The following is an 18887-nucleotide window of genomic DNA, read 5'->3' on the forward strand; positions in this document are numbered from 1 at the left end:
ACTCCCTCTTTCAGCTTTCAAGTCTTATGAAAATGGAGGTGGTCTGTTCCACCAGGAAGCGAGGCAGGACAATGAGAAAGGCCCTAGCCACAGCTCCTTGTGTCCCAGGGAGGGTGGGCTGGTCACAGAGTCTGGTGACACTGGCTTCCCAGCTGCCCATGCCCTTTCATCACGGGGGTCATAGCTTCTGATTTAAAAGGTTTGTGTGGGATGTGCCTTCAAGGCCCCCGGACGGAGAGGGTAGTGAGGTTGGTCTGGTTGGGGCGAAGGCCTGTGGTAGCCTGGCAGCCTGGGTAGGTGGAAGCAAACAGGACAGAGGCAGCCAGCTCAGGAATGGTTTTGAGGAGGTGGCTAGAGAGAGTGGGGCACGCCCACCCCAGCTGCGACAGGGAATCCATCAGACGGAGAAATGGGGCAACTGCTTACAAGGGAAATAAAGAGCCGCGGGGATGGGGGATATTTATATGCCCGTCGACTCACTCGGAGGGAAGACCTTCATCATGGACGCTGGGAACTGCAGTTTTCCTCTCTCCTCAACAGAGCAGCTTTTGCTGGGGTGGGGGTGGGGCGGGGAGGACAGTGTGGCTTTGTGGGGACAGTAGGCCCATGCCACCCTCCCACAGAGGCAGGAAAACAAGATGGACGACATACTGGGCTAAGCCAGAAAACTCTGCTGTGACTCCATGGTCACCTACCACGGGAAGGTGGTTGTAGTGGGGAGACAACAAAAACTCACTTTGTTGCCTTGTGCTAATTGACAGGTGTCTTGCAAGGGGCCTCTGAGAGTTGAGAGAGTGCCAGCCGTCCAGTCCAGGCTGAGTTACGTTATTAATCACAGCTTCATCCATTTCCACCACCCACATCTCAGTGTATGCCTGAACGTTGACATTTTTTGTCTTTCCATGCTGCTCAATGGCGTTTTGACTCTAACTTTTACATGCCACCTTTCTGGGGCGCCCTCCTGTAATGTGAGGGATGTGCACGCCACACTGCCAGGGAGTTCTGGGAACATGACAGAGGAGGCATAGGAAGGTGCCCAATAGTGACCCTGTGCTATGGAGCACTGTCCCGTGAGGCCTGGGCTCCAGCTGGGGTTGGGAGGCAAAGAGACTTGCCTGAGGTCTGGGCATAGAGTGCAGAGATGAGATGGCCACTGGATCTTGCTGGCTTCCCGAGAGTCAGGCTCAGAGAATTAAAGGCTAAAGTGGAGGGTGACAGAGGAGGACACCTGGCATCCTTGTCTGGCCTCCACATATACGGGGCCTGCACAACCCTCTGTGAGTTCTACACCAGTTAGAGCTACATACTGAAAGTCTGTCTTAACCAACCAACCAACCGACAAATAACTATGGGTAGCTGTGACATCCAACACAGGCAGACGGAGGGGACCTGCATCTGTCCATGACACCCGATGACTTCTACCAACACATGGCACTGGATCACAGACATGTGCACCGCACAGCCGTGTCCTGCCTATGAGAGTATCATATCAACACATGGCGCCTGAGAGTTTGGGTGCTGATAGGCTGGCCTTGCTGCCACCTGGGCATGCTGCTTCCTTTGTGGTCCCTGCCTACGAGGATGTGCCTCGTCCTCTCCCTTGGCACTGCCCATCCACCACCAGGTGACTCCTTGTCTCTCCAGATGCTTGTTACTCAGTGTTCGTCCAGGCTGTGGTGGCACCGTGAGTCCCTGGCTGGCAGCTGGTGTGGTTTTGGTGCTGGCTGTTATCTGAGGTTCTCCCTTCATTCCTAACTCCTCGGGGGCTGACAGGGCCAGCAGCTCGATGGCAGACTGGCTCAGGAAGGCGAGCGGCAGACAGCAGGGCTGACCTTTAGGAATCCCATGGTGAGGTGGGGCAGCAGGTCAGTGTGCGCAGTGAGGAGGTTTGGATGTGAACGGCCACCACAGGCTCGGATATTGGAATGTTTGGTTCCCTAGGTGGTGGAAGAGTCTGGGAAGGATTAGGAGGCGTGGCTTCGTTGGAGGAGCTGTGTCACTGGGGCAGGGCACTGTTCCAAAAGCCCACGCCAGGCCCAGTCTTCCTCTGCCATGAGATGGTGGATCAGATAGAGCTCTCAGCTCCTGCTGCAGCACCACGCCTGCTGCCTGCCATGATGACAATGGACCAAGCCTCGGAAACTGTAAGCGAGCCCCCGATTAAATGCCTTCTTCTTTGAGTTGCCTTGGTCATGGTGTCTCTTCCTAACAATACAGCAGTGACAGGGACACTCAGCAACAGTGGATGGACAGACTGACAAGTTACCTACAGGGATGGACACTACTTCTTCGAGCTGTGCTCCCTCAGGAGAGGTGGCAGGGATATACTGATCAGGCCACATTTAGTCCCCTCATTTTCACTGGAACCCCCCACTGACAGCTTAGTCACTGCCAGGGGCTCTGGCAGTTCATTCACCCTCAGTCCAGGCTTCCGCAGGGCGGCTGGATGGCATTTCCGCCCACAGAGAAGTAGCTTCCCAGACACCTTGCTCCCACTGGTGGAAGAGCACTGAGGCTGCAGCAGAGGAAGGTGCTGTCCTTCAGAATGTGAGCAGCGATGCCCTCAACACCATGACATGAGGCACCCGGGTGGCTGACGAAGGTGGCTTTCCAGTCTTCAGTGATGGACGCTGTGCCACCCCCACTCAGGGCCCCTTGCTGTGCTTCCACACCCCATTCCCTACCTCTCGATGCCCCTACCTTTCCTCATCTTCCTTAAAGCAACTTGAATGTAATTCAGCGGCAAATGCAGGCCTGCCTTCTTACCAAGACCAACAGTGAGGAACAGAAAATGTTGTGGCAACCCAGATGGCATCCCTCAGCTGCTGACTGGGATGGGCGGACACTGCCTCCTGCCCCTGCCCCGTGGAGAAAGAGGACAGTAGTGATGGACAGTGGAGATGGTGATGCTGTGAACTCAGCAGGCTCAGGCTCCGCCCCAACTGTCTCAGCAGAGCCCCTCTAAGCGCTGCTGGTGTCTCCATTACTACACTACCTGACAGAAAAGTCTCAGAGCAGTCGGTCAGAAGAGCTGGGACAAGCCCACCAGCTCCTCCCAGAGCTGCCTACGGCACCCAGTACTGTGTCTTGGGGGGAAGCCACACCTCAATTCAGCGTGCTGAGGGGAGGAATGTACAGCATGGGCACATGTTTGGCCAGCTGCCAGCCCTTGAGTAGAAGGAGGACCCAGACATTTGCTGTTGACAGCATGTGCCCTGACAATGGTTTTTACCCACAATGCTTGGGTGTACCGGCCTTCCGAGTCCCCACTGTCCCCACCAGCCCAGAGAGCTCTGGTCGATGGGCTTCCAGCCACAGGAGATGAGTAGGTCTTAATCTTGCTTCATACAGAAGAGGAAGAAGGGCATTTGTTCACTTGGGGTGAGAACAAGATAGCTCCAAATTCTAGGTCTGTGCCCAGAGCTTAAGAGCTTAAGAAAAAGATGCACCAGGGCCCACTAGCGAGGGCAGGGGACACATGGAGGGGAAGGAAGCTTGGCATCAGGAGGGATGCTCCTTTATTGAGCACCCAGCCCCAGCACTGGGTCCCTGCTCCCAGCAGAGTTTTCCACCTGTTTGCACAGCACTGGCTGACACCATCCGAGGCAGCTGCTCCCATTACCCCAGCACAGGCCAGGAGGTGGGCTGCCTGGGTTAGGCAGCCATGCTGCTCCAATGTCTGCCTACGTGATCTTGCTCTATCTTGCTCTCCCACTGCAGCTGCAGCAGGCCACCCTCTTAAAGCCTCCCCTGGTACCCACGGGCTCCATCTTTAGGGAGGCCCTGCCCCACACTGGGTTCCTGGCAAAGGCCTTTCACAAGCACATGGACTAAGAACCATTTTAAGGGCAGAAGTGGACTTGTACACATCTTGGTTTCCAGCATCGTGGCCAGCCACTTCCCCTGTTGCCAGCAAGCAAGCAAACAAAACTCTAGGTGACAATTGGGTTTTTATGATTTACTGAAAATCTAAGACAAAGGGGGAGTTTTTCGTCTTGTTTTTGCTTTGACAGGTTTAGAAATTTGTTGTACTGCATTGATTCAATTTTCTTTGATTCCAGCCATCTTTCAATAATGCAGTCTGCTTCTGCTAGCTGGGTACATATGAGAAAACCCCAAGGAACCAAGGATATTGAAATGGTTCTGCCATTTCCATCTTTGAGACAAATGTTCCTCTCTGAGGAGCCCTGGTGGCAGCATGTGACTGTGGCAGTCTTCCCTGCATAGAGGAGGATGTACACGCTGATGCTGGCCTATGAACAGGCCTTCTGTGAAGAAGCCCTGCTGTCTCAGGCCCATCTCCTTGGACCTTTCTTTTGGACCCTCATCCTGGTGTCTTTCTTGTGATGACAAGATGCCATCAAATGAGCCCGTCAAACAGGGGGTCTGGCTAAGTATGAGGGACCTGGGACACTCCTCTGGTTCATAAAGAGGTTTGGCTAAATCTCCGAGATGGTCCTGGTAGCAAACAATGCGACAGAGGCTGGGGCACTAGACATGGTTTACAGCGAGTGATGGTGCAGTCCAGGGACTCCCCGCCTGCCCCTTAGACAGGTAGTTGTGCCTATCTCTCCCTGGAAGCCCTTGAAGGAGGGACGGGGACTCTAGAGGAGTAGACAGCGTCCCGCCCAGCGTACTTACCTCCTTTTCAATTTCTGCCAGAGACTTGATGGTGATCCCCAAGAGATCAAAGGGCTGCATCTGAAAGTACAGACCACGTCACCTTCTGTGATGTTTGGAGAATGCCCTCCCCCCTTGCTTGTATGACAATTGTGGTATTCAAGCTGTCCTGGCATCCCCACCCCTTCCCACAGGCATAGACAATGTGACATTCATTACAGCGTCCCAGGGAGAAATCACAAAGCACATGGTAGGGTGAGTCTGTATCACAGGGCTGCTTTGTCACATATCCACAGTGCTGGGGGGTGGGGCGGGGGTAAGGGGACCATGGCCTCCTGGAAGGTGTGCCTGGGTCAATTAAGCAAAGGGGAAAGTAAATGGGATTTATGCTTTTGTGATGGAGTATGGGGCTGGAAGTGTCTAAACCAGTGGCCACGCTGACTGCTATCTGCACAGAGCAGTGGCAGGTCTAAGGCGCTCCAGGGGCCTGCAGTATCTAGGGAAAGGTCAGGTGAGTTACAGGTCTTAGGAAGTGACAGGAGAAGGAAATAACTGGGTGTCAGGCCAAAGGTGGTGCAAGTGATGGAGTTGCACACTGATGGGAGCTCTGCAATTCCAGGGACACTGGGACATTTCTTGGCAAATACACAGGCCAAGATTCCACTAGAAGTCCAAAGAAGCCTAGGCCGAAATACGCGAGCCTCTCTTGTCTGTGAGGCCACAGAATGCTTCCAGGTACACTAGCTCTGTATTTCCTAGCTGGCCTCCTGCAGCCCGGCCTGCAGGCAGAGGCTGAGAACTCCACAGAACCCAGGGACTTTGTTTGGACCCAAAGCCCCATGGTGGGTAAGGGGCTAGCGCCTGTCCTGTGCCACAGGAGTCCTGCATGGCAGGAGGTCAGAGGGTAGTAGGTGGCCCTGGAGCCCAAGCCCTGGGGTCCAAGATGGCTGCCTTGTAGTGAAGGATCAGTTAATTTCATTTATTTATTTAGCTATTTATAGAGAATACGTGAGTGGGACACACACATGGGAAGGTCAGAGGGCAATTTTCAGGAGTTGGTTCTCTCTTCTCACCTTGCTGAGGCAGGGTTTCTCTTGTTTCTGCCATCCTTTGCACGCTAGGCCAGCTGGCTCGTGACTGCTAGGGTTACATGTGCACACGACTGTATCCTGCTTTTTATGTGGGATCCTGGGCCTGAACGCCAGCAGTTGTGCCGCAAGCCCCTTTATCTGATGAGGCACCTGGATGCCCCCTCATCTTTACTTTAAAAGCCACATTTAAAAGCCTGTTAAAAGTGGCATGGGTGGGTCCTTCTGGTCTTGCTGCAGGGGGATTAAACAGAGAAATGCTTGGAAGGGCTTAACACTGGGTTTGGCCTGCATCCGTGGCCTTGAGCGCTTGCCGAATTGGCAGTAGCACATTTGTGAGGGCAAACTTGGGACAGGGCCACCAAATTAGACCCCAAGCTCCTGAGGCTGCTCTACCAGTAGCCACAAAACAGTTTGGATGTGCTGGAGATGCCAGCCTGCGTGGTGTGAGGACGGGGCTGCCTGCTCGCCTGGCCCAGGAGCCAGCAGAGGTCCAGCTGTTGCATCATTAGGCTCTAAGTACTCCACTAAACTTTCCCAACTGGAGCTGGTGAGCAGGGCTGAGCGGCCTCTCCCAGGGAGCATGTAGGAGAGGTGCCAGTGTCTCCATGGCAACACAGCCAAGTGGCGTCTACGGAAGTTCCTCAGGCTCTCTGTGTCACATCAGGAGCATTTTTCAAGATTAAGCGCTTACCGGAAGGGTTCAGAGGAGGCCTATTATATTTCATAAAAATGGAAATGACAGAGCAGGTCAGATCGCCAGCCAGGTGGTTTTAAACTGGGTCCAAGAAAAACACTGAAGGGGTCTTAAGCTGGGCCAAACTAGGGCCTTGGTGTTTAGTGATGCCTCAAAGCATCTTCTACAGGAAGGATAAAAGCTAGAAACAAGTTTATTGGCCCAGCGTGGCTCAGGCTTGCATGGCTGTGAGACAGGGTGAAGGCTGTCCTGAGGACTAGATACCATCAGAGGAGGGCGAGGTATGAGCAGACATGAGCAGAGCTCATCCTGGCTCCCAGAGGTCGCGCCTTCTGGTGTCAGAGAGCAGCACCCAGAGGAAGAGAGAATCGCCAAGGAGGAATGCTTCCCCAGGCCCAGGGAGTTCCAGGGTGCTAAGAGCAGCTCATGTACACAGGCTGAGCGACTTCAGGTTAAGGTGGGAGACGGGGAGGGGAATCATGCACAAAACTTACACTTTCCGGAATGCAGGAGAACTTCTCTGAAATCATAAAAGGCACACCATCCATCGCTGCAAGAAAAGAAAGGAGAGGAAGGCACTGAAGACACCATTGCTGCCCAGAAATCTATGACATCAGCAGAGAGAGGACCAGTGAGTGAGTGCCTGGCTGGACGTAAGTGCCACCAGGTCCCGTGGGGAGGAGCTACAGAGTGGGACAGGGTGCCTCCTGTTCCCAGTGACTACCTCCTACCCAGGATGCAGATGCCTGTGTGGATCCTCTGAGTGTAGGCAGTCATTCAGAGAGGGTCAGGGAAGCTGCACAGGGCTGGAATGGAAGCCCTCTCCTACCCTCAGCGAGGAGCCTGGCCTGTCTTGTTAGTGGTGGGAGCCACCAAGGAACTGATAGCAGGAAGTGATGTATGGCTGGGAGGGGACAGGGGACACCCTGGGAGGAAGCTGGCAGGGAAATGTTCATTGTACATGCGCCAGGTCAAGCCACAGATCCTCTCCTGGGTGGTCTTGGGTGCTCATCGGTCTCCATGCAAAGACAAGTGGTTTGGTGCTCAGGATGACCAGGCTTGAGTCTTGCCCTGGGCCTACGCTGAGCATCTGAAGTCATGTGTGAAAGAAGCTTGGCTGATGGCTGGGAGATGTGCTCTGGGCCTGCAGGGAGGAGTGCCAGGATCTTGCCTAGGGCCTGGCAGAGTGGGCTCAGTGTGTATGTGGGCAAGGAGGAGCACATGCTTACGGGCTCTGTCACGACTTCAGGGCTGAGTCAAGACCTGCCCTGTGTGCTTCAATCACAACAGGACATGAGGGAAAGGGTGCGGGTGAGGAGTGCAGGGACTGGGAACTCACACGCCCTGCAATCTACCTGTGTCTAGACATCCACCGCCAAAGCGGTGGCAATGTTGCCAGAGGAGGAATGTGTGATGCGGGGCCCTCACAGTGCCGCCTGTGGACACAGAACTGGGCTGCTGACTGAGCTGAGGCAAAATTCAGCCTACAGATCTGGCCCTTAGTGTAGGGACCTGCAGCCTGGGGTGAGAGGGCATTTTGCTGTAGATCGTGGTTTTGCAATGGACATTGTGCCTCCCCCTGTTTCCTAAAACAGAGGCTTCCCTGGTGTTGAAGTGTGGGGCAAGCTCTCAGGGCCGGGGAAGAAGAGAAGACATGGTGGAAAACAGAACACAGGAGGGAAGAAAGCAGAGTCTGGTCCCAGTGTCTGATCTGCAAGATCGGCCACAGAGTGTATTGTATGCTGTGTCCATAACGACTGCAGGAAGAGGGGGGAACCAACAGCCGGGCCGGCCTGCACCGGGAGCCCTCTCTGCAGGGCCGCCTGTGTGTGCCTTCCGGGCGCAACAAACCCCTATGGCAGGGGCCATCTTCCACTGCGGCTTGGCCCTACAACCCAGAAGAGAAGGCTGAGTGTCGGCACGATGTATGTGTCACACGTTAGCACAGAAAGGAGGGAGAAGGCCCAGAGCTTCGTGTGCCCACATTCAAACATCCTAGTACCACCTGAGAACCTGCCTCAGCAGACATACAGCCATGAAGGAAGAATCCTTGGAAAGCCACAAGCTTGTCAAGAGAGGGAGGGAGGCAAGTCCCACGAACACACAGGAAACAGTCACACCAGCTCCTGCCACTGATCACCCAAAGTGAGCTGTTAGCTCTTGTGTGCTCTGACCTCGAATGCTTGCAGGGCCCAGGGCCCTCACGTTACTCCTGACGGTTTTGAGATGACAGCAGAGGCTCTGGAGTTTGGAGCCCACTGAGGTCACAGAGGCAGGAAGCAGTAACTCAGAAGCCCTGACTTATGAGGCATGTACACGGACAACACAGGACTTAAACTACGTATGAATATGGGTGCGTGCAGGGCAAATGAAGCGTCCCCTTACTCACGTCTACAGTGATGTCCTCACCTAGAGCCTTATGGGTACTCTGAGGCCTACTAGGTGACAGAGGGGAGAGTGGTTCATGTTGCAAGAAGGAGGAGGCTGCGTGATGGTGGCCACCGGACGGTGGTGATGGATACACTCCCGCCTGCACTGGTGGCAGAGACGGAAGCCCTTTGTGGCCAACACCGACTGCAAGGGAGCCATTCAGTAAAGTGGCTGAGGTGGGAACTTACGACAGGAGGCTGGACAGTCAGACCCTCCTCACATGCACAAGAGAACAGATCTTAGCCTGTCTAGGGGAGTCAACAGGGCAGAAGCCTGAGAGGAACATCAGGGCTCTCCACAGCACAGGACATGCTGAAGCAGATGTGACCTCCAGGCCATACTAACTGACCAAATTTCATTTAAAAAATCTAGTGTATGTGTGTGTGTGGTGGTGGAGGGGGTAGGGGCCTGAAGAGATGGCTCAGTCGTTAAGAGCACTGGTTGCTCTTGCAGAGGACACTGGGTTCCATTCCCAGAACCCATATGGCAGCTCACAACCATCTGAAAGTCCAGTTCCAGAGAACTGACATCCTCTTCTGGCCTCCACGAGTACTGTACGTATGTACAGGCATGCAGGCAAGGCAGTCACACACATAAAATGGACAAATCTTAAAAAACAAAAACAAAAACAAAAACAAAAAAACCTAGTAGGGGCTAGTGAGATGCCACAGTGGTAAAGGTGCTTGCTGCACAAATGCAACAACTTCAGTTTAAGCCCTGCTATCACACAAAGGTAGAAAAAGGGAAATGACACCACCAAGCTGTCATATAGCTCCCACAAGCAGCATACACACCCCTCCCCCATATGACACAGCCTAGGCACTGCAGAAACAGGCTAACCCGGCACGCAGAAGTGGTCCAGGACATCACCCGCTATCTAAAACAACCCATCTCGGATGTTTAGGTTAACTATGCCTGATGGAGACATAGTAGGAATGCTTGCTAACTGGCAAGGGGCGAGATATGATGAAAGGCTCAGACTGTTGATGTTTGGGCTATACCAGAGCACGAAATTAACCAGGTCCATGTGACACCTTGTAGTTTAGGTCCAACTGCACAGCATAAATGGATGACATGCACGGTAACAAAAGGGAAAATGGCTTACTGTAGGTTGGACATGTCAATGATCTGACGACTGAATGTGAAAAGTGCCCTTCTCAAGGCCACACTGCCACAGCATGGACACAGGATCTGGTGCCACCTAGGGCTAGCATGATATTCTCTCATGATCATCCTCAGAGCCTTCAAGAGAGGGAGGATATCATGGGTCCCTAAGCCAACACCACATGGAAATGGAGAGGCATTTCCCACTTCATGGAGTGGGACCCCGCCCAGAAACCCATCATTGCATTTGACACATGGGAAACAGGCAGACTGGGGCTCCTGTTTAGGAAAGAGAAGGCCCGAGGTGAGCCGAAGCCCACATGTGCTAGGAAGCCACAGCCACAGGGAGAAGGGCTGGCCAGACTGATCACGGTCCAGGGACCCTCAGATTCTCCTTAAAGATGCATTGGGCAGAGCTAACAGGCAGAGCCATTATTACTTGCTGGGGCACTGGGCAGGGCCTGCAGTGTTTAGCTACAGGAGGTGAGGCCCCGCCCCTCTGCTTCAACACTGTCCGTTCCTAGGATCCTTATCTGGACCGCCTTCCATATTTGAAAATATTCAGAGGTTTGGCAGACATACTCCTTAAAGTGATGGGATGCAGTTTTCATGTGCTCCCCAAGACTGTTCATAAACCATCATCCCTGCCCTCGCTCTTATGGGGAGCCTCATTCTCCCTTCATCTCTCCTTCCCCAGCCAGGGCTGGTATGTTGACATCACCACTAGGTCTAGGACTGAGGCACAGATTGCTGTCCCAGCTGCCAGCCCTTCACTGACCCTACGCAGGGCCACATACTGCTGGAAGACCTGGTTCACAAGGAATCCTGCCCTGCCAATCAGCAAGAGTTAGGGTAGGGCTTCTCTCCCTGATCCGCCTGTGTTAGGATTCAGATGCGGGACAAATGGCTGAGGTGCCTATTTAACCAAAGTGAACCTGACTCCAGGTTTTCCCAGCATCCCTCAGTCTCTACTTGCTGCAGGGCATGGCTGGTGTACCCTGCCCTCTACCCTGAACTTTCCAGCCCAGAGGCTCAGTTTCCTCTCCCCCAGAGGTTCTGCATTATATAGTCCAGACATTTCGGTTCCCTCCTCTCTCTCTCTGCATTTCCTCTCACCTCTCTGTGTCCCTACTTTTCAGTCTCCCTCTGCATGGTGACTTCCCTGAGCACCTCCTGGGAGGTCAGTGAACCCGCCTGAAAGCTGCCCCCGGTAACCCTGCCTGTATACTCTAATGTCGCTTGAGCTGGCTCGTTTAGTCAGAGGGGAGTACTATGTGCCTGACCTGCGCACAGTCATATTGCAGAATCAGGGGTGACACCAGAGCAGGGACTGGCCCTTTGTCCAGGTGGGGTTCCCAGAGAGAGATTACAAAGGTGCCTCCAACCTGGGAGATGACAAAAGAGAAGAAAGATGACACGCCCACAGTCCTGTCTACAAGAGAGAAGAAAGGAAGGAAGGGAACCCGCGTTCCTCCCCACAGGCAAGGTGGTGAACCTTCACAGCTGACTGAACTGTCAACCTTCCTGTTTGCAGCCTGTCACTGAAGTCAGGCACGGAGGAGGCCTAGGACCTGTGGTGGAGGGATGGGCTGGGAACTCAGACGTGAGTTCCTTTTACAGTTCAGTAGACGGTGGCTGTGCCCATGCCAGGGCCACCGTACCTCGGAGCCTGCCTGTAAAATGGGCCTTATACTATAGTGGCTCCCGTACAACAGACACAACATCTGAGGACAGTCAGGGGCCTGGCACCTGGGGAAAGCTCCCCAGCATGGTGGCTTCCGACACCAGGCTTAGAAGCTGCATCCCTTCAGTATTAAGCCACTGCTGTCTTCTTTTTACTTAAAAAAAAAAATTGGTGGCAGTTTTAACAAATGCTGGTTCATGAATTGGAGCATCAAGGAGCAGATGAAAGTGAGGATGTGCCGCGGGCTCCGTAGCGCAATTAGCATTCTCCTAAACAAACGAGCTTCAACAGAGCTGTAATTAAGCGGGCCTGTAATTAAGTATATGCCCTTTATCATAACGATCATGCTTAAAAATGGCACAAAGCACAGAACTGTGTTATTAATGCTGTAATCCCAGACTGAAGAGCGAGTACATAGAAATCTGCGTGTCAGGCCTGTCACCGCGAGTGTTTGTAAAATACATTAAAGAAAGAAGCCCCCAAACAATGAGCTCGTTCAACTGTTCTTTTTACAACCAGGCAGCACAAGTCAAGAGGACCGTGAATGCTTACCGATCCCGAGGTTTAAACAAATAAAGCTGTAATCCGCTGCAGGCCCCACCCCCGCTAGAAAGCGGCACCGGTGCTGGTGGCTAAGGGTACAGCGCTTTGTTTTCTCCTTTTCTTCCGCTGACCCAGATCCTGATCTGTGGCTGCTCCCAGAGATTTGTGCGCTGCAGCTGGTTGGACATCAAATCCACCCCCACCAGCTCCTGCTCCCTCCCTTTGTGTGGAAACTATCACTTTACTTTCCAAAACAGTCCCCTTTGATCCCCCCCCACCTCCACACATGCCACGGGGCTTTGCGCTGCGCCAACTATCCACTGATTAGCTCCAGAGCGTCCCCGACCCTAGGCTCTCACCCATCACCTCCATGCCTCTGTGACATCTCCACAGGCAGAAGGGACATAAAATAGAGCTGTAAAATTGTAAACTTTAAACCAGCGTCCCATTCCCAGCACTTCAGCTGTTACCTGCTTAGAGTCACCACGTGGTGTCAGGTGAGCCCAGGTAATGGCACCTGGACATCCTCAAGGAGGCACGGTGAACTGGCTTATTGGCAGAGAGCCATTTTTGGAATGGACTTTAGATGCAGGCGGAATGGTGGGGGGCCTTTTATCTCATGTATCTGCTCCGGGCTTGGAGCAGAAAATAACCAAGACCCCACCCCTTTCTCTCTTCTTCCTGTGGCTTTCCCAAAGTCCTTTGCAATTTGGGATGGGAGAAGTGCCAGCAACCCAAGATCTCAAGGCCATTTCTCAAAACTCATTTGCAAACCAAAACATGGGGGCATCCTGCTTTCTGGGTGACTCACTTTGGGGATATCTTTGGAAGATATTTGTAGACGCCTCTGGAGCTGTCTGCTCAGTGACATTCCAATTGAGTTTACACAAGGCCAACAACTTCCTTCTGGGTCCCCAAAGTAATTTGTTTTGCCATGTTATTCAAAAGCCAAAAGAAGCAATTTATCAGCCACAGCCAGAGACTCCAGAGCCGTACGCACAGGGGAAGGAAGAAGCGTGGGCACCCTTGTCATATCAGACACACGTGCGATGGTGCCAGCTTGCTAGCCATGTGGCTTTGGGTAAGTCACCTAACCCTGAGTCAGAGTCTCATCTGCCCCAGGATAATTATGCCCCTCATCTGCAATGCTGGGCGGGGGTGGGTTGGGGTCGGGGGTGTGTCTGTGACAGCAAACATGAAGGAGCTGAGTGGCAGTCACGTGATAGGTGGTTTTCATATGGAAAGCACAGCCTGTTTCTTTGGGGAATGGTTTCAGATCACAACTGCTGTGACCAGGATGAAGGTTCATCTGTCTGAGCTTTTCTTTCAACTGTAAAAAAAAAAAAATTATAATATCTAGGCCACTCTTAAATTGCAATTAGATAAAAACACGAAGCCGACGTACAAACAAGCCTTCTCAGTTGGCTGGGGTGGTCATACTATTTCTGTACATAGGGAACGGCCTTTCACAAACTCCACGTACCCATGTTAAACCATGTGACCGACGGGTTGCAATCCAAAGAGACACAGATACAACGCCTTTACTGGTGTGACTCACAGGGTACCCAACAGTGCCCTCCCTGGCATTGTTACAAGTGAAGCTTGATCTGGAAATGAGGTCCTGGTGCAGTCTAGTACCACGAACGTAAGGAGTTAGATGTGAGGTGACTGAAGAAACCCAAGACTGCATCCCAGTGGATAAACGCTGTTGTGGTTAAGTATCCGTGAAGCTGCAGCTAGGCTTGAGCTATACCCTCCACGGGCACTAATGAAGGGTCTGTACGCTCAAGAGACCCGGCATTATTATAATACCATTTGCATTGTGATTTTGACCTCAAGCCTAGTCCCATGGGCTTTTCTAGAGGATCATGGGAAGAAATACCATGAAAGAGAAATCTGGTCCATCATGAGTTGGGAGAGAAAAAGGGTCACCTCACCTCACGAATACGCCACCTCATAAATATCCTAAGACTTAAAGATCCACATCACAGAACGCACTAGGCTGTGTCGCATGTTGGGGGCAGCTCACGCTGTCTCTTCGACTGTTGGCTTTGCTCTGCTAAAAGACCTTCTGCTTAGTATCTCTGTGTTTTAACTGAATTCTTTCCTTCAAGAAGACAGATCCTAGGACACCCCTTTCCCCAATACTAACTTCAGCTGTTTGATGAGCCCTGGAAAAGAGCCCTAAGGAGCTGGGAGAACAGCTCAGTGACGGAGGGTTTGCTTAAGCATGTGTGAAGCCCTGGCTTCCACCCCTAGTACCACAGGCTAGAACAAAAGAAAAACAAAACTGTTCTCCCTCTCTCTGTGGAGCACTTTTTAAATTAATGATTGATGAGAAAGGGCCCAGGTCACTGTGAGTGGTGCCACCCCTGGAAGGAGGTCCCGGGTGGTACAAGGAAGCAGGCTGAACAAGCCATGCGGAGCACCCTTCCGTGGCCTCTGCCTCACTTCCTACCTCCAGGTTCTAGCTGACTTCCTTCAACCATGGGCTATGATATGGAAGCGTAAGATGAAACAAACCCTTTGCTCTCAAGTTGCTTTGGCCATGGTGTTTTATTGCACCAGTCAAAACCCTAACTAAGACAGACACCGGCACCAGGTTTGTGAGGCGGCATTGCTGCGACAGACCTGGCCATGTTTTTGGAAGGATTGTGGAGGCATCTGAACTTTGGGCTGGAGAAACCGTTGAGCGTTCAGAGCTTAATGAGGGCTTGTGGGAACTTAGAATATAATTCAAGAGTAGAGAAGAAGATGATTTGTGCAGTTTCAGAGAGAAGTTAAGACTCTACCCCATAAGAAGACTGCACAGTTATGGTCCTCCGGGCTGAGGAATAAGCTAGGATTAAGGAAAAGACCAGCATCATTGAAGTCAAGTCTTCTGGGGAGTGTTTCCTCAGCACACAGAAGTCACGGCCCACAGTGGCCAAGGCTGTACCTCATGCTGGCACCAGCGCTTGGTAATGTTTGTAAGTTTCCCAGGTGATACTGGTTTTGAAGGCATGAAAAGGTCATTGAGAGCAGCTGAGGCTTGGCATTTACGAGAGCATGGGAGAGGCTGTTGGTGAAGGCACAGCCTCAGTTGTAATAGAAGCCTCAGGATTGAAGCAGTCATGAAGAGAAGTTGAGGGTTGACACCGTGTGGTAGGGTAAGAGTCCCTGAATGGAGCCCAGGAGAGGCTCGTGGTGAAGATGCAGCCCAGCTGCAGTGAAGACTCCAGGATTCTGGGGAAGCCAGTACCACGGATGATCACCAAGGGCAGCAGAGCCAGCCTGAGCCTGTGAGATGGGCTATGAGTGCGGGGAACGGCAGAACCTGATGAGTGGAGCTGTGCAAGCCCTGTGGAATCCAGAGGATCATAAGTGAATTCCAGATATTACACACCAAACTTTTGGTGTTACACTCTGGATTTTCCTATTTGAAATACGATGTAGGCAACCGCCCACCACACTTTTAAAAAAATGTTACAGAAACCACAGTTAGGAGACTTTAGATATTTTTGGAGAGACTTTGAACTTTGAAAGAGAAGTTGGCTGTTTTAAAGAGACTGAATTTTTAATGACTATGGGATTTTCAAAAATTGGAATTGTTTTATTTTGTGATATTGATACGGAGACATTGGGGATAAACATAAAAGGAAAGGTTATTGCTTGATAGTAACGTATTGGTGTATCAAGCTGACAAGAGGTTGGCTGTCCTGGCTAAGTTTTTCTTGTCACCTTGACAAAAGTTAGAAGTATATGGAAAGGGGAAACTCAACTGAGACAATGCTTCTATCAGACTGCCTATAGGCAAGTCTGCGGGGGCATTTTAAAAATTAGTGATAGATGTGGGAGGGCCCAGCCCACTGCGTGGGCACCCACTTCAGACCTCCTGTCCAGGTTGGTATAAAGAAACAAGCTGAGCAATTCATGTATAGCAAGCCAGTGAGCAACATTCATCCATGGATTTTGTTTCAGTTCTTGCCTCCAGATTCCTGCATTGAGGTGCTAGCCTGACTCTGTTTGATGATGGAATGTGATGTGGACGTATAAGATGAAGCAAACTCTTTCTTCTTCGGATTGCTTTTGATCATGGTGTTTTATTGTATTAATGAAACACTAATTAATATAAGGAGTGAGGCTGGTGTTGGTGGTTAGGGCCAGGACCGAGGCATAGGGAGTGTAGGAGAGGGAGTGTACAGAAGCAGGCATAAATGGAAGAATGGAGAGCCTGGGGGGCTGGACTAGAGGAACAGGGGGGATCCGGGGTGCTGGAATGGATACAAGGCACTGCTATGAGGATTGGCAAGCCAGCAGGCGGCTAGGGTGAGCTGGTGCTTCTGTCTGTTGTGTGCTTTTTTGTGGGGGCACTTGTGAGGCTCAACAGAAAAAAATAATACCTGTTCATGTGGGTTAGATCACCATGGACAAGAATGCTGAAACTTACTACTAGAGAGAAGAGAACATGACTTGGGAGGAAACGCTGTGGAAGGCAGCCCAGGGCAGCCGAGTAAAGCTACTGTAGGAGCCAGTGCTTCCACTGGAGAAGAGATCCCAGACATGGTCAGAAAGCACAGTGAGTTCACAATACACTGTGTGATATGGACCAGAGTCGGAGTTTGTCACCATAAACCTGGTTCCAATATGTAGGTGGAGGTAGCTATCTGTGTACTCACACATAAATGATAGATATGTGTATATGTATGATACAAAACATTTGTATATGATATATATATATATATATATGAAATATAGATGTGTGTGGATACATGTACACACACGTAGACACACACTTCTCAGCAGTTCTCAACCTGTGGGTCACGACCCTTTGTGAGAGTTGAGCGACCCTTTTAGAGAAGTTACCTAAGACCACTGGAAACACAGATATTTACATTACAATTCATATGAGTAGCAAAATGTCCAGTTATGAAGTAGCAGTGAAAATAATTGTATGGCTGGGGCCACCACAGCGTGAGGAGCTGTATGAAAGGGCGGCGGCACGAGGAAGGAAGCTGAGGAGTTAGAAGCTGGAGGAAGTAAGCTGAAGCATTAGGAAGTGGTTGAGGACTACTGGCCGTGAGGCAAGGGAGCTCGGAAGCAGCACACACCCCGGGATCCCCAGCTCTGGTTTCTTGCACCCTGCTCTACAAGGAGCAGGCTCTAGACTGGACAGGGACAGGAAAGACAGAAACATCTTGGGCCAGAAGCCGAAGACACCCTCACAGCACCATGGAACCATGATAGAAGGGCTTGGGATGGGGCTTGATGGGGCTCCTACTGGCTAACCATGGGACAATCTGAGCATCTAGCAAAATGATGATGGAGCCAGGATGGTGGTACACCCCCATGACACCAACATATTCAGGAGGGTGAAGGAGGAGGATCGAGAGTTCAAAATCTGCCTGAGCTACATAGCTAGACCCTGTCTCAGGGGAACGAAGAGAGGTTAACAAGTGAGAACTGATAAATATATACATAGGATGAGAGAAAGCCCCTCCTCCTCCTCAAACGCCAGCCCATAAATATGGAAGGAATGATAAGGTGACAGAAGTCAACAGATGCCAACCCCAATGAGTGAACGTCACTTTCCAGACTGCACACCCCATTATGGAAGGGAAAACAGCGACTTCCCATCCAGGGAACCTGAGCTAACCTCGGCGCTGAGTCGTAACAGCTCATGGATCCCTCCATGTCCACCTGACCAAGAAGACAGAGCCACTCCAGTGCTGTCCCTGCCAGCATGCACAGCATACACCTAAGCCAAAGGAAGCGGAGTACAAGTCCAGGCTGAGGGACAGTGGCCCAGCAGGAGGCATTGAGGTGCAAGACAGTACCTTCCTATCCTACTTGCCTCAGGGCGAGCAAGGTGATGGGGCTTCAATCAAGCTGATTTCCTGCCAAGTCTGTGATGTGCACACAAGGTTGTTATGTCTACCCCAGGGCTGAAATCCAATTTTTAATAGGAATTATCTCAAATACTAGATCTCTTAATTATAAAGTATATATCTCTGGGGCATAGTACAAAGTGCTCTAAAGTAGATGTAAATAAATTCAACACTGGAACTCTTTCCTCTTCCCCAGCAACCACCCTGCACCAGACAGAGGGAGCCCTGTGGCCAGGACAGAGGCTTCTCTGAGAGTGGGTAGGGGTTGGTAGGCTGCAAGATGCCACATGTGCCTCCTAATCTCACACACATATCCACCTGCAAAGTGCTTTTGTCATGAATGCCACCATGAAGTGTATGCTGCTGTCCTTCTTCTCCTGCAGTGCCTGGCGATGTGACTTGCTTTGGCTAATTGGACATTAGTTTATGTACACCTGGGAGTGTGGTCACTTGCTGTGTCCCAGCTGGGCTGGCTGAGTGAGCACAGGGCCATCGTGCTCTGTGCGTCCCACACCAACCAAGTTGTCACCTGACTTATGTGTGGATGGTCCCATTCACGACCATCTAGTCCAGCCATGATGAACATACCAGAACACCTGTTGACCCACAGAACCCTGAGTACTTATAACTGTATATTAGCTCAAGCTCCAAGTCTTAGGGGAGGTAATAAAAAGGCAAAGAAACTGATTGGAGGGGGGCTGCATCTTTGAGGGGAAATTTTACATAGTTCCCCCCCAGACACAGTTGTATCTTTATATTGCTCACTGAGCCCCTGCACAGGGGACTGGTCATCCCTAGTGAGATGCAAGGATTCAGGAGAATGTGTAACAAGAACATCTGAAGTGTTTGACTGT

At 51.6% G+C, this 18887-nt stretch overlaps 1 protein-coding gene across 4 annotated transcripts in view; it reads right to left on the reverse strand.

Moving 5' to 3' along the window:
• Positions 1-18887, reverse strand: part of MVB12B (multivesicular body subunit 12B) — a 163771-nt gene that overhangs the window by 15075 nt on the left and 129809 nt on the right. For 3 of the 4 annotated variants that reach the window (XM_084797663.1, XM_084797667.1, XM_084797666.1), the window contains exons 8-10: positions 6900-6955; positions 4642-4701; positions 3949-4219 (exon numbers count right to left, since the gene is read on the reverse strand). In XM_084797663.1, the coding sequence (XP_084653789.1) occupies positions 4091-4219; positions 4642-4701; positions 6900-6955 (245 nt within the window). In that variant the 3' untranslated portion in view covers positions 3949-4090. Of the gene's footprint in view, positions 1-3948; positions 4220-4641; positions 4702-6899; positions 6956-18887 lie in introns of those variants that run through there. The other variant, XM_084797664.1, reaches the window with a different exon arrangement.

Source organism: Acomys minous (assembly GCF_964271855.1).
Source record: "Acomys minous genome assembly, chromosome: 10".
In the NCBI taxonomy this organism is placed as follows: domain Eukaryota; kingdom Metazoa; phylum Chordata; class Mammalia; order Rodentia; family Muridae; genus Acomys; species Acomys minous.